The sequence below is a fragment of the Ambystoma mexicanum genome, chromosome 5q (assembly GCF_040938575.1).
Source record: "Ambystoma mexicanum isolate Mex_15411 chromosome 5q, UKY_AmexF1_1, whole genome shotgun sequence".
Taxonomy (NCBI): Eukaryota; Metazoa; Chordata; class Amphibia; order Caudata; family Ambystomatidae; genus Ambystoma; species Ambystoma mexicanum.
In genome coordinates this window covers 1,117,935,675-1,117,960,744 of record NC_090933.1, presented here as the reverse complement: position 1 = coordinate 1,117,960,744, position 25,070 = coordinate 1,117,935,675, and the positions used below count along the sequence as shown (strand labels likewise).

At 48.9% G+C, this 25,070-nt stretch overlaps 1 protein-coding gene across 5 annotated transcripts in view; it reads left to right on the top strand.

Moving 5' to 3' along the window:
* Positions 1-25,070, top strand: part of ASAP1 (ArfGAP with SH3 domain, ankyrin repeat and PH domain 1) — a 2,617,237-nt gene that overhangs the window by 1,294,368 nt on the left and 1,297,799 nt on the right. For all 5 annotated transcript variants that reach the window (XM_069621633.1, XM_069621635.1, XM_069621634.1 and 2 more), the window contains one exon: positions 17,426-17,517. In XM_069621633.1, the coding sequence (XP_069477734.1) occupies positions 17,426-17,517 (92 nt within the window). The remainder of the gene's footprint in view (positions 1-17,425; positions 17,518-25,070) is intronic.

Below are 25,070 nucleotides of genomic sequence, written 5' to 3'. Positions count from 1 at the left end.
CAGGGGTATTGCCTCCCTTTTCTACAATGCCCGCCGGACCACTGTCTTTGATCCACCCCTCTTTCTTCGGACCCCATCCTCCTGGAGGATGTCAGTCAGCTTCTGGAAAAGAACGCTATCAAACTAATTCCGAGCTCAGAACGAGGGAAGGGGTGGTAGTCCACCTACTTTCTGGTGACCAAGAAGGACGGAGGCTTGCACCCCATTCTGGATCTGTGGCTACTGAATTTGTACCTCCGCAAGGACCAATTCAAGATGGCCACTCTGGCCCAGGTCCTGCAAGTTCTCGATCTGCAGGATTAGTTGGTTTACCTGGACCTTCAGAACGCTTACTTCCATGTGGCGATTCATCTGAAGCACAGGAAGTAGCTTAGCTTCACTCTGGGCCAACAACATTACCAGTTCAACTCCTGCCATTGTCATTCATCTGCACCCAGAGTTTTCACCAAACTGCTAGCAGTGGTAGTGGCTCGACTCAGGAGAAGAGGGCGTTCACACCTTTCCCTACCTGTACAACTGGCTCATCTGAACTCGCTCACCAAAGCTAGTGTTGAAGCATGTGCTCTTTTTGCACAGTTTGGGCTTTCCCCTGAACTTCAAAAAGTCTCAGGTTCTGCTGTCCCAGTCTCTGATTCATCAGAGCAGTCTTGGGCACTTGCCTGGGCAGGGCTTTCCCGCCCGAGGATCTAGTGGTGAACAGTTCCCAGATAGCCTTTGTCTTCCAGTCGCAGCCACAAGTCAGAGCCTCCTCCGTCCTGCCCCTGTTGGGCCTCATGGCCTCCTGCATCCTAGTAATGCCGGAGGCAAGGCTGTGCATGAGATCGGTTCAGTGACTTCTTTGTTGCCAATGGTCGCATTTTTAGGGCCAGGCGTCTGACCTTCTGGCGGTCTTCAGTCGAATGGCCCTGGACCTAACATGGTGGCCCGGACGGTTAAACCTGCTGAAGGGCGCGTTGTTTCAGGATCCTTTGCTTCAGGGGACATTGGTCACGTATGCATCGCTGACCGGTTGGGGTGCTCACCTGTCAGACCTTAGTTCGCGGCCTGTGGTCTCCCACAGAGTCTCAGGAACACATCAATTTGCTGAAGCTACGAGCGACCAAGCTGGCCCTGTTCGCTTTCCTCCCCTCTGTAAAACGCAAGACTACACTGATCCTGACGGATAACGCAGTGGCCATGCCCTACCTCAACAAGCGAGGTGGGGTGGCGTCCTTGCCTCTGTGCAGAGAAGCAAAGCAACTGTTCTGGGCTCTGGAGAATAGCGTCTCCCTGATGGCGGCCCATCTGGCCTGATTGGAGAACATCACAGTGGATGCATTGAGCAGACATACCTTGCCTCCCATGAGTGGGAGCTCTGTCAGGAAGTTCTGGGGTGGGGGATCTTCTCTCTTTGGGGGACTCGGCAGGTTGACCTCTTCGGTTCAAATGTTAACAGGAAGTGTGAATTGTTCTGCTACCGGGAATTTCCTTGACGGGGAGCTTTGTAGGTCGCCTTGATGGTCGAGTGGGCGTTCGTCCTCTGTGTTCCCGCCAGTACCTGTCATTCCGCTGGTCCTCGGAAGACTACGTCTGTTCAGAACAACGCTGATGCTGATCGCCCCCCGTGTGGGCCCAGAGAGCGGGGTATCTGAAACTGCTGGACATGTTCGTCTGCCCTCCCCAGCGTCTTACAAGTAGAATCGACTTGCTCTCCCAGTCGGAGGGGCGGGTCCTCCACATGAACCTCAGTAGCCTGAACCTTCATGCCTGGCTACTGAGAGGCTGAGATACAAGGAGTGGGACTTGTCGGATGCCGTTGTCCATGTGCTCCTTTTAGCTCAGAGGCCTGCTACGAAATCCATTTATGCCTGCAGATGGCGTCATTTTTTGATTTGGTGCCGGGAGAGGGACCTGGATCCTTTATCCTGTTCTGTTATCTGTTTGGATTTTCTGCATTCGTTGGATCAAGCGGGCTTGCAGATTGGCACTTTTAAAGGGTTACCTCGCTGCTATTACTTTGGAACAGGACTTGGTTTTCACAATCCCTACTGTTACGCAGTTCTTGCAGGGTTTGTGTAACCTGTTTCCTCCCTGACAAATGTGTGGTTCTGGAGTGGGATTTGAATTTAGTTTTGACATTTCTGATGGGCGCTCTGTTTTAGCCCCTCCATTCCTGTTCTATTAGATTGCTCACCCTTGAGGTGATTTTCCTGGTTGCCATCACTTCCACGAGACCGGTTGGTGCGCTCCAGGCGTTGTCAGTTTTGCCTCCTTATTTGCTTTTTTCCAAAGAGAAGTTGACTTTCTCTCTCAGAAGATCCCTCATACTGTGTTCTTCCCCCACCACACCCTTCCAAAGCAGAGGAACGATTTCATCGACTAGACCCGGAACGGGTCCTTAAGTTCTACGTCTCTTGTACTAGAGTCTAGGAAAGATGACACGCTTTTTGTTGGTTTCACTGGTGCTCGTGCTGGCAGTGTTTGTGACCAAACAGACCCTGTCAAGGTGGATCATTCTCTGCATCACAGAATGCTACGATCTGGCTGGGAAGGATGTGGCTGAGGGTCTCAGATCTCATTCTACCAGAGGATTGTCTAGGCTGTGATTTGGGCATCTTTGCACGTGTTTGCTAAGCATTATTGCTTGAATTCCTTTGTCGGTCAGGTTGCCCGTTTTGGTCGGACAGTCCTCCAGAGTTTTCTGGTCTAAGTGGTGTCCTTGCTTCTTCCCTCTGGCAGATTAGGTACTGCTTTGGCAGTCTATCATAGATGAGTAATCCGTGGCAGGAAAGAATCTGTTAGAACAAATTACTAATGTTCTTTCCGATGTATGTTCCTGCCACAGGTTCATCATGGCCCTCCCTACCTGCCCCTCATGTGGGGAAACTAGTATGCCATCTGTTATACGGTCCCTTAGCGTCAGAGTGCTAGGGAAAAAGGTTGGAACTTAGGTCATGTGGCCCAGCACAGCTACTTATACGGATTCCGACGTCACTTCCGGCATGGGATGCATGGAGGCGTCAAATGGAACAGACGCACAGCCGTGCAGTGCCCCTGGTAGCGGGTTTCTGCAGAACAGCTGCCCTGGGAAATGGATATCATAGATGAGGAATCTGTGGCAGGAACATCCATCAGAAAGAACATTACCGAGAGGTAAGTAATTTGTTTGTCTGGTCAGCTCGGCTTCATCACATGAATTCCCTCCTCTCCAATTTATGTTTGAGCACAAAATTAAAATTAAGCAGGTATCCTTTTGTAAGTAAAGCAGTCTTTATTTTAAAGGACTTATTAACAAGGAAGTTCTTGCTTCCAGATTTATTTTCAACCATAGCTGAAAGCTGACAGTGCTCCTTCTCTTGGTGAAGGACTGTTTTTTCGGAGTAGTAGAATGTCGTAGGCGTAAGCTTGTCCAGTGCCTATTTGCCAATCAGTGAGCAAACATATTACCCACTGTGGAAGCCACCTTAAGATGGTTAACTATGTTAAAAAGTTAAACTAATTAAAAACGAAGGTTCTAAAAATCAGGCTCCTACAAAATACATGCATGACAAACACCGCCTTTGTTCCTTTTCACCTGCAAAATGCATGTGTGCTTAAAACTGCCTTGGCCTTCTCCTCAATGTACGGAGGCAGAGGAGACCACAGAACTAGGAGCAAGCCCAAAACCTCATCACGCCAACCTAGAGCTCAGGACTGCCAGCAAACAAATTACCATAGCAAAAGTTACTTAGTACCAGAAGACCTTATCCAACAATGCTCCCTTCAAGGCAGTGAAACAGTGCATCAACCCTCTTCCCTACATTCTCTCCTTGATTCTTCCTGCTTTCTCCCACACCGGAGCATCATCCGAGTGCTCCTCCCTCATGAACCAGCTGTGAGGCCTACCTGGGGACGTGCCGGGGAAATGTGCATTTGGAACACCATCTCCGCTTCTCTGCTGGAAATCAGGTAGGAGCTCCTGTGACATCACGTACTGTGCAACGCTGTTGCTTATTGGATGCAGATGTATCTTTTTAGATAAAAAGAAGAGTAAGACTGATTTTAAGAAAACATTTGTTTTTGTTTGCACCTTTATTGCAAAATGACGACCAATGAATAATGTGATCATCCCGCAGTGTGTTGTCAGCGTTGGATACGGCGCCTTTATCTTCTGTTTCACCCCCTGTTCTGAGGTTGCCTTTCCTGACTGTCCTTTTTGCCACCTGGTGGATCCTCTAAAATGGCTGCATCATTATGGACTGTTCTGTGAGGCCTGGCTGTGTGGGCCTACCTCGTTCCTGCTCACGGATTGGCCTGTGTACCTGCTGAAAGTGCCCTATCAGGGACCAGTAGGCTTTAGCCGGACCCCCCGTTGAAGGCCCCTGTCAGCTTCCTGTCCGCTTACAGGCTGTCAGATGAGACTTCTACCACAGCCCAACCCTCCCTGAGGCTGCTACCCCTGGACCGTGGCACTACCATGACTCTCTTACCATAATCTGCTTGGTTGGTTCCCTACTTCTCGGTTTACCCTGTACTTCTTTTTTTCGGTGGGAACTCTCACCTCTCCCTGTTATGCTATCATTTGAAGCAGTGTTCTGTACTCACCTTTACCATCGGACTCCCACTTCAAACTCCTTAACTACTCGGCCCACATCTAACCTGACATTCAAACTTGGCTGTATTTTGCATCTAACCTGACATTCAAACTTGGTCGTATTTTGCTTTCAACTGTTGTCCATTGACTGTAACCTGCTAGCCCACTGACTTTTTCTATACCGCTGTTCCTGCTTACTCCTTCCTCTTCCCCTTTCTTCCCACTTATGGCGCTTTGTTTCTCCCATCTACTCCAACTGCTTCTCTATCAACTATCCTACCCTTCTCACGAAGTCTGGAAAGAAGTAGTTTAAAAAGGATATCTTGGCCTCCAACCTTGGTCTCCCTATCGCTGATACCAATTCCAGCACCTCATCCAGACAGACCCTCACTGATATCCTCTTTGTTCGTTCGTCGGATATATGGACCCTCACCCCATATGATTTCTGTGCTCTGTCCTGTGTCCTGTCTCCCCCTCTCCCATAAATGGTGGCACTCGCTGGGATGTCCTCATGGCTTCTTTCGACTCCTCCAGAGTCATCCTTAATGTCTACCTAAATGGCACTGCAAAAAAGAGACCTTGGCCGTGAGGCCAGCGGTGCAGGTTGCACACCCTAAAACCACTGTGAAGTGGTATAATTCAAATAAAAAAAAATTCTTCAGGGTTAGTTCCTTTTTTCAAAACAGCTTTTTATTGTTATTATTCAGTTCTATTTAATTAGCAAATCATGCTAATTAATTCGTATGGCAGAAAATATCACACAGATGGCCTATGCATTTCGGGTCAAAACCCTTCCTCAGGGCATGTGATTGAACCTATTCATAATTGGTCACATAATCATCACATTGTAAATACAGGCATTGTTTCCAATTTTCAAAGCAAAATTATAAAGATCATAGTTTTGCCGCAGCCGCACGTTACACTGGTGAGTTGAGTTGGCCCAGAGAAGTTGGTATTCACAGGATGTGTCTACAAACTAGCAAACAATTGAATTGTCCATTTGGGGAAAATTGGAACAAGCATTGCCACTAGCCAAAAGATGTTGATAAAGCTGAAAGGCAGTGATTGTACAAATCTCCTTATATGAAATATCAATTTGGGGAAAATTGGAACAAGTATTTCCACAGGCCAAGAGATGTTAATGAAGAGGTTAACAGAAAGAACTTAACACACCTCCGTATATGAGATGTCAATATTGGGGAAGTTGGGACAAGTAGTACCTGAAGTAAGAGGTTTAAACAGTTAAGGAGTGTAACTGTCTTATACAAGTGAACATTGTAGAAAGACCTGGTGAACAAAGCACATTAGGCCGTGAACTCTTTCTCCAAAAAAAAAAAAAAAAAAAAAGATACCTGGCAGGAGAGTTAACCGTTAACCAGAGGATCTGCAAGTTCCAGAAAAGGGTATTCCTGGCATTGGAGTATATAAGGTAATCCATAAAGCATATGAAAGATGGAGACGATTCAAGATGGCCGCCTGCAGGGAGTAGATGTGCTGGCATAGCTCCCGCACCCCAGACCTGGGATTGTGCCCACCACCCAGTCTATGAGCCAAGATTTGCGGGGCCAAGTGGCAGGCAGGGGCCCTGGTGCATTGGTGTTAGGGAGAATTCTCTCTTTAGGCTGAAGTTCCTAACCTGGTGAGTCCCCCAGCAGCTTTGCTGGATTTCTGGAGTTTGTTTTTTTTCCTCCTGCCAAGAGTGAGACTCTCTTTCTCCCACTCTTGGACATGATTAATGGTATTCCTTTGATTGGTAATGTGTTTTATGGGCTATGGGGTCCTTTACTCCATAGGGTCTCATGTGTTTTTCCTATGTGTGTTACACAGCACCCTCCGTGCAGTAACACAGGGGTGTCTTAGTGACACCCCACCATAGACTCCATACCCTGGGACTGACTACTCCCAGGACATGTAAAGTCACCATTGGCTTTACTAGTCCCAAATTATGTACAGAAACCAGTACAAACCATCATATTGTGGACGTACTGGTCAGGGCAATTCGATTGCCCTGGGTCTGTTAGTCAAGGGGGCACGTCTCCGTCTCCCCTGATCGAGTTTTGGCTGGTGGCAGTGGAAACTACTTTTTATATTCGACCGCAAATATTTTCCAATGGGATTTTCCATTGTTCGAGGCTACCAGCTTTCATTATTTAATTCTCATAGCCTCGAACATACCGCCGGTTTATTTAATTAATATTAATTCTCCGGTTGGTATTTTTTGCCAAGACTCGATTCTAAAATGGCGTTTGTGTTCTCTTCTGTGACTCCAACCCAAGTCGAGCCCTTTGTTCCACTTTTTGGCGGGCTTCTCCACAGAAGCCTCCAAAAGTGGTGCCACTCTCTCTTGGTACCACAGGGGGTGTGGGAGGGGGTTAAGGCACCCTGGACTGAGTTACTGTGGTAACTCAAGTCGCACTCTTGTGTGATTAGCATGTTTGATTGACAGCTAGGCTGAGTGAATTGGGGGTTTTCTGCATAAAAGCAGGGCTTTGGGGACTGGAACTTCAGAAGTTGCCACAGGACCTGAGAATCCGACGAGGGAGAAGCTGAACCGACCTACCACGATGACACCACCGATGGAGCCCTGCAGAATCGACTCACCACTTCCCGACGACGGAGAAGATCTCCCGGCTGGAGAGGCTTCTTCCCCTGACTGGTGGGCACAACCAGTTTACCTTTCTTTCTTCGCACCCCAGCCCGGTTTGTGGTCGAATTGCCTGTGCCAAGCACCCCGGCGGCCGGATAGCCACTCACCACTGAACTGCGAATCAACGGACCGCTCCTTGTACCTGAGAAACTCTGCGGCTGGTTTCTTCCCTGGCAGTGCAACGGGCCCCTGTCTTCCTCCACGACGAGATCCTCTCTTCCTCCGCACGAAGCACCGACTTGCACCCGCTGCCAGGAAAAACTGCCCGGCTGGAGCGTTCTCACCACTTCAAGGTACCGTGTCCGCCAGGCCTCCCTTTCTAAAGATTGCAACAAGGTAATAATAACTCCTTAACCTTCTGGACTGGGCTGGCCGCCTTGACCCACTAACTGGTCCCCTTTCTTTGGTCCAACTTCTTTTTGAACCATTACAAGACTTTTGTGCACTGCAACCGTGTGACCTTGGACACATTTTGTTTGGATCCTCTTAAAGCGGATCCGGCCTACTAACTCTGAATTCACGGTTTTACTTTGCCTTCCTCACTTGCTATGTTCTTAGAAAAGTGTTGGGATCTGTTTTAATTTGTTCTCTGCTTTTCTCTCCCTTTTTAAAACGAACTATTAGAGTGCCATCTACTTTAAGCGCTCACCGCTGTCTGAAAATAAGTGGGGCTTTTCTTAAGACTTGTCTAATATTCTTTTAAGGGAGTGTATATCTTTTAGTGACAGTGTTTTTGAATTGCTTATTATTAGTGCCTGTGTGTTTTTCTAGATGTGGTTTTAAATAAATTATTATATCTCTTTTACACCAAGCCCTGGTCAGTGTTTACTTGTTCCATTGTGTGCTCTTGACCTGTTGTGAATACTCTGTATACTGCCTAACTCTTCTTGAGCGAAGTCTGACTGTTCAGCCACAGCTACTAAGTGAATCTGTGTGGTACAGACTGCTACCAAGTGGGTTTACTGCCAAACACCTGTAGTCCTAAATCTTTTGCAGTGGTCCCAGAGGGAACTGCACAGGTTTCTGCCTAACAATTGGCACACTGAGCGACACGGAGGAAAACACCCGCGCGCTGCCGATTGCGTGCGCTGTCGTGCCGGCCTGAAACAAACTTGGGGCGAGAGGAGCGCCCGAGGCCTGGCAGGCCTGGCTGGCTAGCCTGCGGCTGAGGAGTGCCCGTGGCGGGAGATGGTGTGACACCAGCCGCGGGGGGACTGCGGCGGCCGAGTGGCTCTGGAGTAATTCGGAGGGTGCGCACCCCAGACTGGCCTCGGGGCTGCCGCGGCTGGGCAGCTCACCGTGGCTGCTCTGACGCTGGGGACCTGTGTACGTGCAGCATAGCAGCGGCGTGGGCGGGCGGATCCCCAACCTGCCCCCGCCTGCGAAGGAGGAGCGGCGGTGCCTGGCGTAGCGGCTGGCCGGCTGGAGATGGTGAGTGGCCGGCCGCGGTGAGAAGGGACTGCTGCGGGAGCGCCCACACCTGGAGGAGAGAAGGAGGTGGTGTGGGGCTTGCTTGGCTCGGCGGACAGCTACGGAGGGCCTGCTCCCATTTAGGAACCGCATCTCCCTGGAAGTAGCACAAACGGCTACGGGGCCAGGAGCGTGGTTGGGAAGGGCCAGGTGAGGAGGCACTGGGGGGAGTCGACCTGGTGAAGGTTGGAGGTTGGCCCCCCGGAACCTGCAGGTGGCGGCTGGGGGCTGTGCTGGGGGTGCGCCCCACGGACAGAAGGCAAGGCCAGGAAGGAGTGTGGCCTCTGGGGTGGGACCCTGTTTTGCGCCCTGTGGGGGTCTCACTCAACGTGGTGGAAGGGACAAGTGGGCTATCTGATCCAGGCACTGGGCCCACAGTGGGATATTCCCTCAGCAGCTAGGATTCCAAGTGACATGCGGTGGTGAGAGGGGCACCTCCTCGGCGTTCTGGGAGGTGCCCACGTCTGAGAGGCGCTGGATCACAGAATAGGTGCTTTCTGACGGGGCAGCTCGAGAGGCCAAGGGAACCCTAAGGGGGGGTGCGGCAGGAGGTGGAACAAGCGCCCAGGTACAGGCGGCGACGAAAGCAGGCCAGCGGGAGGCAGGACGCCTGGTCCTCTGGGGCGGTTGCGCCCGGCCTAAAGGAGGGAACCAACGGCGTGCAGTGGTGAGATTCCCGTACTTGGAACCCACACTGGGATGGCTACCAAACATAAAGGAAAGAGCGGGAGAGCACTGCAGACCTCGGGGGATGTTTCGGGCACTCTCCCCATGATCTGGCCACTGCAGGAGAGAAGAGAGACGACCAAAAGTTTGCGGGACGGCACGGTAGACACGGACATGCCGCTTGAAGGGGACATGGCAGCCATGTTATCAAGGCAAGACATTAGGGGAGAGATGCTCGCCCTGCAAACCAGCCTGAAGAAAACGTTCCAGGAACAGTTTAAACTCCTGCGTTCAGATCTCAATTCGGCCCTAGGGGAGATGAAGCAGGAGCTCCGGCAGCAGGGCGAGCAAACCGACCTCCTGGAGAGAGGGTTGCAGGAGATGGACAAGGAAGTGACGGCGCACAGTGAGGCGATCGAAAGGCTTGACGTGGCCACACAGAATCTAGAGATTCAGATGTAGGACATGGAAAGTAGGTCCCGCAGGGTCAATATACGGATTAAATTGCTGCCGGAAACGGTCCGAGACGAGGAACTAAAGGGAGTGGTTCAAGCCATTTTTGCTGGGTCCTGGGCTTGTCGCCCCCGGATGCAGTAGAGCTAGACCAGGTGCACAGGGTTGGCAGAGGAGCGACACAGAAGCCTAGGGACGTCCTGGCGACTTTTGCCAGGTACGCCCAAAAGGAAGCAGTTCTTCAAGAGGCAAAAAATCAAAAGCCAATACAGTACAATGAACACGATATCGCCTTGTTCCAGGACTTGGCGAGCAGCACTCTGCTAAAGAGATGCCAAATGGGCCCGGTCCTTAAAGAACTCAATGGCCAGGGGATTAAATACAAATGGACCTTCCCCTTTGGTCTGGTGTTCGAGTGGGAGGGGGCTCAAAAGCGCATAACTACACTGCAAGAAGGTGCAGACATCCTCCACCTGGATCTTGAGGAGCTTCTAATAGTCCGGGGAGACGACCTGCGCGCGTGGGGGCGGAGCTAAAACCCTGGCTGTGGTCGACGGTGGGGGAAAAGAGAAGGGGGGTGAGGTTGAGCGGGAAGCCGACCAAGGAGAGGAACATAAGCAGTCCGAATGAGGAGGGGAGGAGTGTTCAGGTGGAAACATAAGCCAAAGGGAGTTACTAGGGTGGTGGGCCTCTAAAGGAGTAAATGGCAAAGGGGGGGAACGATCAATTTAGAGGTGTGCAGGGCACAGCCCAGGGAGCATGCGCTGCCCTGACTCCGCCCTGCGACGCCACACCTCAGTCCCCTTTTCCACGTCGAGGAAAACAGGCCGAATTCACCAGCGCTCCTGGGTTTGGCTTCGGCCATGTAATTCCACGCGTGGATGGTTCTCTTTGTCTTTTTTGTCTTTTTTGCCATTCAGGTACTTGGACCTCAGGCATCGCGCCCCTCCCTGGCGCATGCCGACTTCTACAGGGTTCAGCCGGTGTCCATCCTGCAACAGGCTCTTCCCAACTTCAGACCCCCACGCCCTCTGCCTGCGTTGCTTTGGCCCAGACCACGGTTACAGCTTTGGCTGTCTTTCAGGTGGAAAGTCTCCATCATTTGCTCAAACAGTTCAAGGTGCTCCCAAACTGAATATTTGGCATTCTTATGGTAGGGCGTGATGACGCTCCTAATAGCCTTGATTTGCTTCAGGGGATCTTTCAGTAAAGCTCTCTTAACTTTGTTGGCCTTTTTAGTTCTGGTCACCCTGGTCCACTCATCCTCTGACTCAGAGGCACTGCGACCAGAGGTGGCTGTCTGTTCCTGTATGCTCTCCCTGATTCTACGAGCTTGGGAATGGCTGGCAGAATGTGAGGGCCTAGTCTCTTGAAACCTGTGGCGCTCAGAAGTGTCTTCTGACTCTCCCTTGCTCCTAGGAATGGCTGAGTACCCCACCTACCCCCCACTGTCCTAGCTAGAGAAGAGGCTTTTAAGATGCTCTTTGTGGGCATATTTTCATGGAATTCCCCACCAGTGAATAGCTGAGTAGGTGATCTTTTAGGATCCAGTTCTCTGATTCTCCCCTCACTGGAGTCTCCCTGATCAGCGAGGCTGGCCCTAGCATTTGGAAACCTGTACATAGATGCCCGCCCATCCATTTCTGGGAGGCGCTGATCTATCAGTCCCATATTTCCCATTGTGTTGAAGTCTGCCATCCCGTGGCCCTTGGTTCATATGAGCCAGTGGACATGGGGGTGGCAGAGTCCATGGAATTGAAGGGATTAAAGTCCTTGATACCAGGGATCCTGAGATTATGCTCAGGGCTTTCTCTCTCCCATTTTACCTCATCTCCTTCAGCCCCTATTTCCTGATGACATGCCAATATCTGACCTTTTTGCTCCTCTATTAAGGCTTACTGGTCTCTGAGTTGTTCTTGCATGGCTATCTGTCTTTGGAGCCTGTCATTCTTTTCACAGAGAGCCTCATTGTCTATGTACTTCTTGCCTGAATTTGGAGAACTGGGCCAATCTCTGCTGCATGAGATTCACCTCCTGAGTTCTAGCATCTTTGGCCTGATTGCTCTCTCCCAAGGCATCTTCCTCCATCCTGGTATGCTCTAGTAGCTTCTCATATTCGTTTTTGACCCCACTAAGCTCCTGGAGGGCCAACTTTCTTTCTTCTAACCTGGTTTTTAACTTCCTGGGCTAAGGCATCCCTCTCTTGACAAGAGTTCCCCTCTGCTCAGCCAGGTCGTCCCTTTGTTTTCTAATGGCATATAATTTCTGGCGCTCCTCATCAAAATCTGTTTGAGTGTGGAGATCCTTCACTATTAATTTATTATTTTCCTCCTTTAGTTCATCAATCTGACTTTCTAGGGCAATTATCTGCTCTGCGCATGCTCTATTATAATTTGGTTGTTGTGCCAGCTTGTGTTGACTCTCTTGCAGAGAGTCCACCCTTTCCTGACACGCCTTTTGCAGTGTCTGTAGTTTGGTATCTTGCTCTGCCTTCTCTTGCTGCAGGAGAGCCAGATCGTCCTTTAATCTTGTCAGGTACTGTCCAGTTTCTATCTCTGATTCTTGGCTCTTTTGTAGCCTTTGCTCTGCAGAGTCCAGATCAGTTTGGGTTTTCTCTAGGGATTGTACTTGTCTCTTTGCCAAATCTAGGCTTTCGGCATTTTTTTCCTGTATTACTCCAATGTGGAGGTACAGGTAAGCCGCTATTTTGGCAATTTTACATTGGTCTTTTACTTTTGGGGCCATATACAGTTCACTAACTGCCTGGTGTGATGGACCCTGGTCGTGCCATGTATCTAAGTCTTTGACAGTGACTTGTTGTTTGATTTCCTACAGCCAGACTTTCATCCTGCTCTGGCCACTCGCCCCTGACAAACAGTTTGTGCAAGAGGGGTTCCCTAGCAATATTGAAATCAAACTCCGGACTCGAGCCCCCAGATTTGTTAAGGATTTCAACCAGGCTATACACTCTGCTCTCGGCCTAGCGTACAGCGCAATGGAAAAACGTAAGTGATATATAGATTCAATTATTTGAAAGATGTACCACTCGTATCACACCAGTTACTTAAAAATACCCCAGGTCACGCTGGACCAGGAACCAGGCTGGTTTGTAAAATGTATTTATTTATTTAAGATCAAAATCACAATATATATTTTCATAGATACAACAATCACCTGTGGGGTGACAGTACACAGAATAGTATATTTATTGCACTGGGAATCAATTTATAAACACAAGCAGAATGCAACCGAGAACACACAACTTTAAATGGGTCTGAAACATATAGCACTGGGGTTAACAATTCCCCTTGCAACACACCTCCACCCACCAATAAGCAAAATTAAATGGATGTGAGGAGATAGCAGGTATTCAGAAATAGTACAGATCAAACAGTGTCTCACTTCCCCCTTTAAACAGAAAGAGAAAAAACGAAGTGGGCGTTTCAACTGTCAGTATGACTTTTAAAGTGACTGAGCACGAACTATAAATGTGTGGAAAAATGCTTAAATTATTATAAATTCCTATGGGAGCCGCTTTGAACAAATGCAAACAATCACAAGCAATGGTTTAATCAGAAGAAAGTAGTTTGGATCTCAAAGGCAAAGTGGGAAATTATCGAAAGAGTTCACACGTTTAAGGTTTTGGCAAATTTGCGGCAAGCTTTTCCTTGCACAATATTCGCAATAACGGGAGAATTGCAATGGATAGCTATCGATGTTGGGTACAAGTAGGAGTTTCTATCATAAAAACGGAGGGAATTATAGAGGTTTTAGTAAAGACGTTTTTGTAAAATAGGCGCGAGAATTTGGACAGAGGCTTCAGTTTTAAAATCAGAAAAATATTGACTATGGACTAGAGCATCCAAACTAAGCCACCAGGACGGCACAACGTAAGAGTCAGGAGTAATTCGCGACTCAATCCTGGTTCCTCGATGTCCACCTCGGAGCGCTATGCTGGTCCCTCGAATGAAATTAATAGATCAAAGTTGAAAAAATGACTAGGAAAAGGACAGAATAAGATTTCACTATGGATTTAGACAATGTTACTGATTATGAAAGTAAGGATAGTTCAGAGGGGACAAGATAATGCACATCAATCAACAGTTTCTAGCTTCCTGTTAATACTCACAAAACAAATGGATTTAAGAATTTGGACCGCCAGGATTCTGGACCATTGAATCGGATCTATCACGGTCTGACAGCTGGGCACATCGGACTGAACAGGGTCAGCAAGGCTCTCTGGTCACAGCACGGCACAGGACTGCACGGGATCTGCCCTTCTTGGTTCTGAGGATATTTCAATTCAGCAGGCAAGCATTAACGGCACACCCAGCTGTATTATGATGCTTCCCCTAGGCTTTTGGGATTCTTTTCTAGAATTTGAGGCCTAGCTGAGAGTGTTTCAGCTATGCATAGGCCTTTGCTTTGCCAAGTTTCTGGAGTCTGGAACAAGGAAGATGTAGATTTCATCAGCAGAGCGCTCCGCCAGCAGTCGGGAGATAGAAAAGTTGTAGAAGTCCCTATGTGTTGTCAGCTGTCCCTATACATTATGCCAGATGACATCACGAAAGGGGAGTATTGGGCCGGCTTAGCTAAGCTTGCCCCTGTGAAAGGTGATTGGGTCAGAGTCTACTCTATGCCTTGATAGGAAGAGAGAAACAGAGTGTCATATTTATGGTATCATTTTATGATGCTGAGAATCCACCCCTAGCCACTGGAACACACTCTAATTTTGGCAAAATACATATTTACACATGTGCAACCTCTATAAAAATCACATACACAGATTGCATATTTTATGGAGTATTTGCTCCTCAAAATCCCACAGCTCTGCGACTTTTTCGCCTTTCTGCAGAATTTTGTCAATTTTGTAATGAGAACAATATTTCTGTACATTTCCACAAATATGCACGTTTACCATGGGAATGTGGGTATAAGGTTTCACAATTCTAGCCGAAATACAGTCCCCATAAACCCACATTTATTGCCATTCCTGTTCAGAATAAGCTACACGGTTGTACTAAGTTTTCAATGGTAGTGCTAAATATTAGGTTAATCTGCCATTTTCAGATCTTGCACCCCTTCTGATGATACGTTTTTTTAAAAAATGATTTTGACTTATTCGAACAAAATAATACAAACCAAACACGCAGTGCAAATATCAACAGCTCAATTATTCCTTGCTTAATTTCGGTCACTGTTTCCCTTATCCCACCCTCCCTTACGAGCCTATTTATTCCGTGCTCTCTGCATCTGCCTCATGTGGTCGGGTCTCACGTTCCGTGGTTTGTCAGATCCTGTATTGTTCCAAACAATTCCGCTACTAATGAATTCCTTGCCATCAGGGTTCCCACCTCTTCCTCTCCCCCTACAGCGCTCGCCTCTTGTCATACCATGGTTTCTGTCTCCGCCCATTTCTGCAACTCCTTCCAGCACACCTCCACCTGTGGCCTGTGACATGTCTTCCATCCCATGGCACCCCTTCTGATAATAAGTTATACACCTTCTAAAAATGTCCATTACATATCCTGTTAACACCAAATGGTCAGTATTTGTCACTCTTGAAGCATGTAGTAGCCCCCTCCTTTGGAATTTTCTTCTGTCAGCCAGGAGTTTGCTTGGCTGCAACAGTTTTATGACCGTTCACACCTTCAATATCCTGGGTTGGAGGATGTCCATTGTTTAGTCCTGGGCTGGAAACAAGAAGCCAGCATCTGCTGAGAGGAATGCCCTCCCCCTGGATAGAACCTGTTTGGCAACCCCTTGGCAGGATTACATCCCCCAGCCAGGCTTAATTTAATTGTTAAATTCTTTTGACTTTACTTTAGCACAAAACAAACTTGTTGCATCAAATAACAGATAGAATTCTCATTCAAGATTTTAAACCTATGGGATCAAAAACAACTACAATATGGATTACTATCAGCAACAGGCCTCTTATATTGCAAATATTTGACTTTCAGTTTATAACATGTTAAAGTTTTAATCAGGAAGGCCCCTGACAGCTGTCATCACAGGTAGCCCTCTGCTGCACAGAGATTTATTTACCGATCCACAGGCAGGCCACTTTTGCTGTGGAGATCCCTTTTTATTCTTAGCCTTCCAGGACCTTGTAAATTCACAGTGATTCCTTAAACTAAGTGAATTGTAGCACCCAGCGAGAACTTGGAAGGTGTTCTGTACCTGCATTCTGAAGTTTCAGCAGCAAAGAAAAGGTGATTTAAAGCAATATTAGGAGTTTCATTTAGCAAAGCACAGCTTTTTCCTTCTGCACTCCACTTTCAATTGTTGTGGAGCCCAGTAACACGTTTCAGTAGTGAGAGCTCTGTTCCACCACTGACGACATGCATGGCAGATTGAGCAGCCATCTTTTTGTGCGTTGTTGTGCGATTTTCAGGGGTTTTGGCACGCACAAGGTTTTGCGGCCATTTTGCTGTTTCTGGCACCACCATGACAGAGTGATGAAGCATAGCAGAGCCAAAAGTGGGTCAATACATCAGACACCCGGAGCCCCCGCTCCCTTTAAATGGTATAATGCAGTACACCTTTACCAGGTCAAACCACAGCATTTGGTTTGCCGCAATAATTTTTTTTTACTGGCGACATTTTTGCTGCAATTTTATTACCTGATACCTGTGAAAGCGCCTTGGCAAAACTAATAAATACAAGAAATTAATTTCCAGAAGCAGGGCCCCTGTATACGTTTTTTCATATAGCTATTTATTGCAGGGAGATAACTATAAGGTTGTGTCCAGAGTTGGCAGCATGTCCTGAGATGGGAGTTGCAGAGTGAGCAGGTACAAGGGCCAGGAAGCCCAGAGGGCCAATTATGGGGGTTTGTGGTGTTCAGTGGGGTGCAACAAAGTTTTCACTTCACTGATTTCCATTCACTGTATGATTGGTCTGTCTTGGTGGCATGTTACAGCCCAAGCTGTCTCAGGTGTTGCTGTCAATTAGGGTAGAGTTTTTATCAATTGCCCCATGAAGCGTGCCAGCCAATTAAAATGCTGTATTTTGTGCGGACTATGGAATTGTCATGTTCGAGTGGTGGTATTTTGATAGTCACAAGAAAGGAAACTTCCAAACATATTGCTTAATGTATAGTGCTCTTTAGGAGTTCAATGACAAATAGCCAGTGGAAATGTTAGAATTGTAGAACATGTTATTTTTTTCGGTTTCTTGCTTTAAATATTGTAGAACCGACTATGGACTTTACATAATAAAGGTAACATCAGGCAGTGACTGCATGAGGATGAGACCCTAGTGGTATTGAAAGCTAACAGGCACAACTATGGGCTTTACATAATAAAGGTAACCTCTCTGCAAAGTCCTGTGGTTTATTTTGCTTATTTTTAACAACCTGCAACGTCTATTTGGCTTCTCCTACCTCTCATTAAAATCATTGTGTGTATTATTCCCGCACAATGCTTTGTGTTAATCAATGCTTTTGAACTAATTTTAAAAAAATGAATGATGTAGTTTGGGTGAATAAAGAAAGGAGCATGGATTATATTACCCCAACCCATACATCTTTATTTATGAATATTAATGTGCACTACATTATTTATCTTTATTTGTCGAATGTAAAACATGTGACAACTTTAGCAACATGTAAGAATCTTTGTTTCCTCTTCCAGCTGGCCAAGAATGTAGGAAACACTAGTTTTAATGAAATTATGGAAGCAGATTTGCCTAGTCCTTCACCAAAACCCACTCCCGCAAGTGACATGTAAGTATTTTCATAGGCAGCCTATGTTTTATGTAATCTTCAATAACTAATTTAAAAAGAAGGTTGTTCTTCTGAAAAAGTTGCATTTACATTTTACATACAAATTTAAAAATGACTATTTTGTGGAATAAGAAATACATTTTATCTGAACACCTGCTCTAACTGTAGTTAAATACGTAAAGATAATCTGAATAGTGTTGTATTTGCTTAGTAATTAAATCCATGTCTTGAAGAGTCAATACCTAATGTCCTCCTAAATACTGAATGGAGACTCAATGGGCTAACCACATGGAATGGGAAAGCCCACATACAGGATACAGGACAAGAGAACATTCTCAAAGTACACTTTGTTAAAGGCAGTCCGTTTATCTTCAAATATTTTGCTGGTATTCTTTCTATTGCAAATCTTCTTCTGGTACTTTGAGTCAGCACCTCCACCTCCAGTCCATTATATGAAGTTTTTGTGAATTCCAAATATTCAGAATTTGTTTTTGGTAACCACTGCAGTTGCTAGTGACTACTTCCTGACTGTGTCCTCTTCTTTTGACTTTTTCTGTGTAATGCGCTGATCATTTTTCTGTAGTGAATTCTATTAACATCTCACTGGGGACTCGACTGGGCGAAGTAACCTATCTCATACAGTGTGCCCAGGCTCTGGTTGGTGGCAGTTTAACCTTATTCTGTGGTTGCATCATGTGTTTCCACTTACTCCTACGGCCCGCTCCCTTTCCTCCATACTGCATGGGCGTCCCTCGCTAGGGACGGGAGACAGAACCTTTTTCACCAGAAAAAAACCTTATACCCCTTTAAATTTAGAGACGCGCTGGGGCACGGCCATGGGAGCATGCGCTCCCCTGAGTCTTCCCACAGGCGCCAGTCCCCATTTCTGCGTCTATGGGAACAGGCCGATTTCACCAGCGCTCCTGATTTTGGCTTTGGCCTTGTAATACCACGCGCTCTTCCCCTGATACTTTTTTAATGTCTTCTGTCTTGTGTTTTTTATTCAATCGGTACTTCTGGCACCACACTCCTCCCCGGCGCATGTCGATGTCAGTGGGTATCCAGCCTGCGATGGGCTCTTCGCTACGTCCGACCTCACGCTCTTTGCCTCTGCTGCCTTGGCCCTGAGCATGGCTGGGAGGGTTGTGCCGCGTGCAATGCCCTTACACCGCGTGCTCTGAAGAACAGGATAGCTCGGTGAAGGGAGCTCTTCGAGAAGTCTCCTCCAGAGGATTTGAAGGACAAACACAAGTCAAGGCCCAAGGTAGGGCCGCTTTTTTCCATCACTTCTTGCAAAGACGACTCCTTCCCAAGGAAACGCCTGAGTGGGAGGAACCTTTCTGGTTCTCACACCAGCACAGGTACCAAGGCTATTCCAGCTACTGGCTGTCAGGCCGAGGGATCGTTAGATCCTTCCAGAGACAGTGCTGAGGGGGCCGCAAGTTTCTTTTGCCAGGTCTACACCCGAGAGATTACACCCTAGTACCGGCCAAATGTCTGAGGGGGAGCAGCACTACCGGCGATGCCGCAGAGGGCAACGCGCCTACCAGGCCCCGTCCTGAAATGCAGGGTAGGTCTTGTGCTGCACCACCAAGAGTCCTGGAGGAGGCCGGGCCCATCATGGCAAGCAACACGACTTTGATACGTGGCATGCAGTGTCACGACCCACACTCTGAAGACCCCCTGGCCAACCTATGGGCCAGGGAGAGTCTTGATTCCTGCCCCCATTAAACCCAAGAAATTGCAGCATAGGCCTTCTTGGCGCCAGGCTCATGTTTGAATATGGACTTGTGCTTGGGAACTACTTTTCATTAATGCCAGTCATGTGGAGGCATCCTCACAACCTGGATCCTTGAAACCAGGCTTGCAGTGTAGTGTTTTTGGGTGTGGTGCCATGGGGACCATTTTACCTGGACTTCTTTCTTGAAGCTATTTAAACCACACCCGAATAGACTGACACGTTTCGCGTTAGTTTGAATTACTGCAACGTAACACTCACCGTGTTCAGCTTCAGCTATGAACCTCGTAAGGACAGCACCTGCAAAGGAAAGGAGAAGACATTGTGAGAAAAGGCAGCAGCTTACCTGAACTTCATCGCCAGTGGTCTGCAGCTCTTCCCACCATCATCCTGGAACCAGCGCTCCCCCGGATCGACGGACCTGTAAAAGAGAAGAAACAAGGCATTAGACATTGTACAATTAACGAACTGTGCCTTAAGGCTTACCTCACCGGCCGCTCCTCAATCAGCATCACGACGAAAATTCCATACTCCGGGCGAGTATCGCGACCTGTGGAGAGGAACAGATAACAGGTTAGCAAAGGTAAGGCATCTTAAGCGCAGCGCATAGCGCCTACTCACCGCATTAAGGTGCTCAAGGTGAGGAGAAGTCCAGAAGGGTCGCAGACCTACAGGGAGGCGGGAGGATGTTTACCCCGGTTGCCCAGTCCTGAACATAGCTTACCTGTATTCCAGGCAGAACTCTCCCGCTGGTCGCATCTGGGCATCGCAAGGAGGGACATCTGAACCCCAACTGCTGGGCACACCGGACAAAATGGGCGCTTGTCCGATACCGCCCCTTGGTGCGGAGCAGGTGGGAGTACAAGTGTCAAGGTGGGACTGGTCTCAACCAGGTACGTGGCCTCAGCATCGCAGGACAAATTTACCCCGCAACCGGCTAGACAGAGTATGCACCGGCCCCAGCAGCTGGCCACTACCCCGTCAATACCACCTGCCACCCCATCAGCCTGTGAGGACAGGTTTTTTGAAAAGTTCCTCACACTCATGAGATCTCCTCAGACTGGGGCCATCCTTCGGGATTTGATCAGGCACATGCTCCCACCAGCCCCTCTGCCTGCGCCTGTCCAGCGCTGCAGGCCCCTGTGCAGTCCCTGCTGCCCTTGCCGGCTCCTTCAATTCTGGCTCCCCTGCCCCCCATAGTTCAGGCGGTTCCACAACAGCCTCTGCAGCAACCACCGGCTCTGGTTCCTAATCCGCAGCCCTCGGCGCCCAGCACACCTCCACCCTCACTCTATGCCCAGTGGCTAGAACGGGGATCCCGATGCAGAAGGACATTGTCGCCATGGCCAAAAAGGGATGGCTTAAATCCCATTTGGCGCAGCCTGTCAATCAGTGCCTCAACGCTAAGTATCGGCAATTGGAGGGGGATCCAGTCTTGCTGTTGGCGCACCCTCAACCGCACTCTTTGGTGACCACTGCAGCATCACTCTACTACAAGCCTCAGTCGTCCTCTGCCACCTAGTCCTCGGCGCTTCTAGGCAAGGAAAAGAAGATCTTGGAGGCTTATGCAAAGAAGGTTTATTCCAACGCCTCACTGCACCTTGTTAATCCAACGCAGACGCCATGCTGGCAGCTGTTAATTAAGGCTTTGGCGGGAAATAGCTTCCAGAACTTCCGGTGCAGAGCCAGGCACATTTGAAGGCGGGGCTGGGAGAAGCTAAATTGGTGGCCCTGGACGTCATGGAGTCCACTGTGGAGCACATTGACACCTCAGGCCGTGCCATCTGCATCGCTACGGACATGAGAAGGACTGCCTGGCTACGGGCTACCAAGTTCAACCCGGACATCCAGGAATGCATATTGAACCTTCATTCGAGGGTGGCAACCTCTTCCATTCCATCACGGACGAGGAGCTAGATAAAAAGGAGTTCCCAAACTGAAAAGTCTTTATCCTCACGAAGTCCATGCCCCCAGGGCATACACCCGGTCGCATCAACACTCTGACAAGGGGTGGGCGGTCGGCGGGTTACGGGGCTTCCAAGAATGGAGGCAGCCGGACCGTTCTCCGAGTCAGCACCGGAGCAAACAGAAGGGAGGGAGCAAGGGATTCTTTTAGTCCCCCTCCTCTGCACCAGCCTCAGAGGGAAAGAAGGCATGATAATAAAATACTCTTGCAAAACCATGGCCAGAGCACTCCGGTCCAGCACTAGCACACACCTCCATGCCCCACGTTTCACTACCTCCAGGGCAGGCAACGCTAGCTTCCCTACTGCTGCCCTGCACATTTGGAACTTGCTTCCCATCCAAGCAACGAAACCTCCTTCCCAAAATTCAAGAAGCTACTAAAAACCTGGGTTTTTAACACACTTTAACAGTGCTAGATGTTCTCTCTGACTTCTTCAGCTATAACTGTGTAACCTACCTGTAATTGTGTAACCTACCTGCCTTTATACACTCATGTAACCGATCAAGAAGTCCAAGATTTATGTACTGATTCAAGTTGAAATGTCTAAATCAAATGTAACCTTCGCCGTGATAACCAAGGGTTTGGCCGTATATCCAAATGCAATAAATAAAAATAGAAAATTCTAAATGATGTGCCACGGGTCCACGTGTCTCCGGTGGCGGGCCAGGCTTGCCCTTCACACACCATCTTGGCGTCAGAGGTTCACGGACCCCTGTATCCTATCTGTGCCATCTACCAATTTCTCCCTCTGCTCCCTCCTCACTTCCCCTCCACCCCCACTGATTGGGACAACAACTCTGCGGGCGGAAATTCCTTCGCTCGTCGAAAGCCAGGCAGTGGAGGAAGTCCCAGCCTCCCAGCGAGGCTTGGGCTTCTACTCCAGGATTTTCGCCATACTAAAGAAGAACCAGTCTGAGAGTTGTGTTGGACTTCTCCACCCTCAACCTCTCCCTCCCTCTTCAAAACTTCAAGATGGTTACGCCAGCACTCATTGCGAAGACGCTGTGCAGGGGAGACTTGATGTGCTCCCTGGATCCGTAGGTCGCGTATCGACACGTCCTGATTGGGCAGCCTAATCACTCCTTTCTTCGGTTCATGATCATGGGCTTCCATTTCCAGGGCAAGGTTTGACCCTTCGGCCTCAACTCAGCCCCCAGGGTATTTACCAGACTTATGAATGCAATGGCGGCCCTCTTCAAGGCCCAGGAGCACCATGTTTACCTGTACCTGGACGACTGGCTCGTCAGGGGGAGATCTCTGGAGGTGGTTCACCACACTTCCTCCGCCCTTATGATCACACTCCACGAGCTGGGATTTTCTATCAACCTCAAGAAGTCTCAGCTGCAGCCTACACAGAGCCTGACCTTTCTGAGCCTCATATGGGACACAAGCTCCGAGAGAGTTTTTCCCTCGGAGGACAAGATCCTGGCCATCAAGAAGGCTGCAGGTCACTTCCCCAGCCGAGAGGTGACCTCGTCCTGGTGGTACCAGCATCTATTGGGTATCATGGCAGCGGTCCTACTGGCCGTAACCCACACAAGACTCAAGATGAGGAGACTGCAGCTGCACTTTGCAGCCTCATGGAATCAGGAGCGGGGCTCCGAAGCGGAGCTGGTCAGCATTCCTCCCTCTCTACACCCGGACCTCCCTGGTGGTCCAGAGACTGCAACCTGCGGACGGGCAAGCCCTTCCAACAGGCAGCACCTCAAGTCACCACCACAGATTCATCCCTAGAAGGCCTGGGCGCTATGTTGGACAACCACAGTGTCCATGGAGTCTGATCCCTTCAGGATCAGGAGGCTCATATCAACTGGCTGGAGCTGAAGGCTATTGGGCTCCCACTCAAAGCTTTCCTTCCTCTTATTTGTGGCAATGTGGTCCTCATTCAAACTGGCAACTCCACCAGCATGTATTACATCAACAAGCATGGTGGCACCAGGTGCCCTCTGCTGTACAGTCTAGCGGTCAGCATGTGGGAAGTGGCCCTGGAGAACATCTACTTGAGTGCATTCCACCTCCCAGGGGAGTCCAACCTGGAGGCATACACGCTCAGCAGACTGGGAGCAGACAATTGCAGGTGGATCTCTTTGCCACCTGGTCCAACAGCAAGTGCCCGCCGTTCGTGTCCTGCAAAGGGCAGGGTCCTGGCTCTCTAGGCAACGCGTCCCAGTTTCAGTGGAACAGCATTACAGCATATACATTTCCTCCCACTCCCCTGGTCCACGGGGTGATCTGCAGGATAAGAGAACTGTCACCTCTGCATCATTCTGATAGCTCCGTGGTGGCTGGCGAGACCCTGATTCTCCAAGCTCCTCAGCCTCTCCAACAGGCTGCCCATTCACCTGCTTCTGGGCCCAGCTCACCTCTCACAGCAGGTTGGCAGGGACATCCACCCTGTTACGGAGAATTTCTCATTATATGGCTAATTGCCCTCACCTAGTAAGTCCCCCAGCAGCTTTGCTGGTCTTCTGGAGATTATTTTTTCATTTGGTAAGAGTGTCGGCTTTTCCCCCACTCTTACCCATGTTTTGCTATGTGTATTTCCTCTGTTTTTGTGATTGAGGACTCTGGAGTACACCACTTCAGTAGCCCCCTTTTGTGTGTTACACTGCACCTTCAGTGCAGTGACACAGGGTTGTCTTTTAGACTTCCCACCGACTCCATTTCTGAGGCTGACTACTGTCCCCCAGAAAAGGGTAAAGTTGCCATTAACTTTACATAGTCATTTAACCACAGATCCAGTACACCCCATCTTACATGGAGTACTGGAAAGGGTTAATCCCTAGCTCTTTTTATCTGTACCTCCTAGAGCATTACTTCGCTCTTTTAACAGTTAGACTTGGCTGGTGGCAGTGGTATCTACCCTAACCTTTTCTACCGCGATTATACTATATAAACGTGGTATTGTTTAGGCTATTATATTCGCCTCGAACATAAACCTGCTTGACCAAATACTTTTTCTTTTGGCTCTGGTCGGGTTTATTCGCCATTTGTGTTTTGTTAAAATCCTTCTTGTGTTTTACTTTGCGCGGCAAACCAGGTTTGCCTTCTTTGTTCACTGTCTTTTGGCGGGCTTCTGCCGAGAAGCCCTCCTCTAGGCGCCTGGGTGTCTGGGTGGGCTGAATGTGAGGGAGGGTGTAGTCACCCCCTGCACAGGGTATCCTTGGAAACCCAAGGCGCACTTTGCCATGATTGGCTGAGCTGGTTGTCCAGGCCGGACAACCCCCCCTGCTGCGTGATTGACAGCCATGCTGTGTGAATGGGGGATTTTCGCATAAAAGGCAGGACTCTTGGGCTAGAAGTCAGTCGCCACTGGAACTACAAGGAACCGAAGAGAAGCAGAGAAGAATTCGGCTGCTGCAACTGTCCCGTCCCGGTGAAGCCCTGCTACAGTCCTGAGCTATCTACCCTTCGACGACCAGAGAAGATAGAGTCCGGAGTCTTCTTCCCTTGAGCCTGGTGAGGATAACCAGCTCATCTTCTACAGCCAGAGAATCCTCTTCGTGGTCGAAATCGCTGCACACTGCTGTAGTGCTCTGGATAGCCATCTAAAGAGCTTCATGTTTTTAAGGAGCGCTCCTTTTATTCACCGTCGCTGCTGCCGGCTTCAGCCCTGTGTGGTGCAGACCCCTCCAGACGTCGTCCTTCTTGCTGAAGCACCAGGAACCGTGGGTCTGCAGGAAACTACCAGGAACAACTGCCGTGGCACCAGCTTCTTCATTGAATAAGGTACTGTGTTCTGCTTGAGGAATTCGGGTGAATCCCTTTTCTCCTCCTACAAGGCTTGCCCTTATCTTCCCTCCTTCTTGTAACTTTTGCTTCCTCCATTGACAATATCTAAGTACTCCT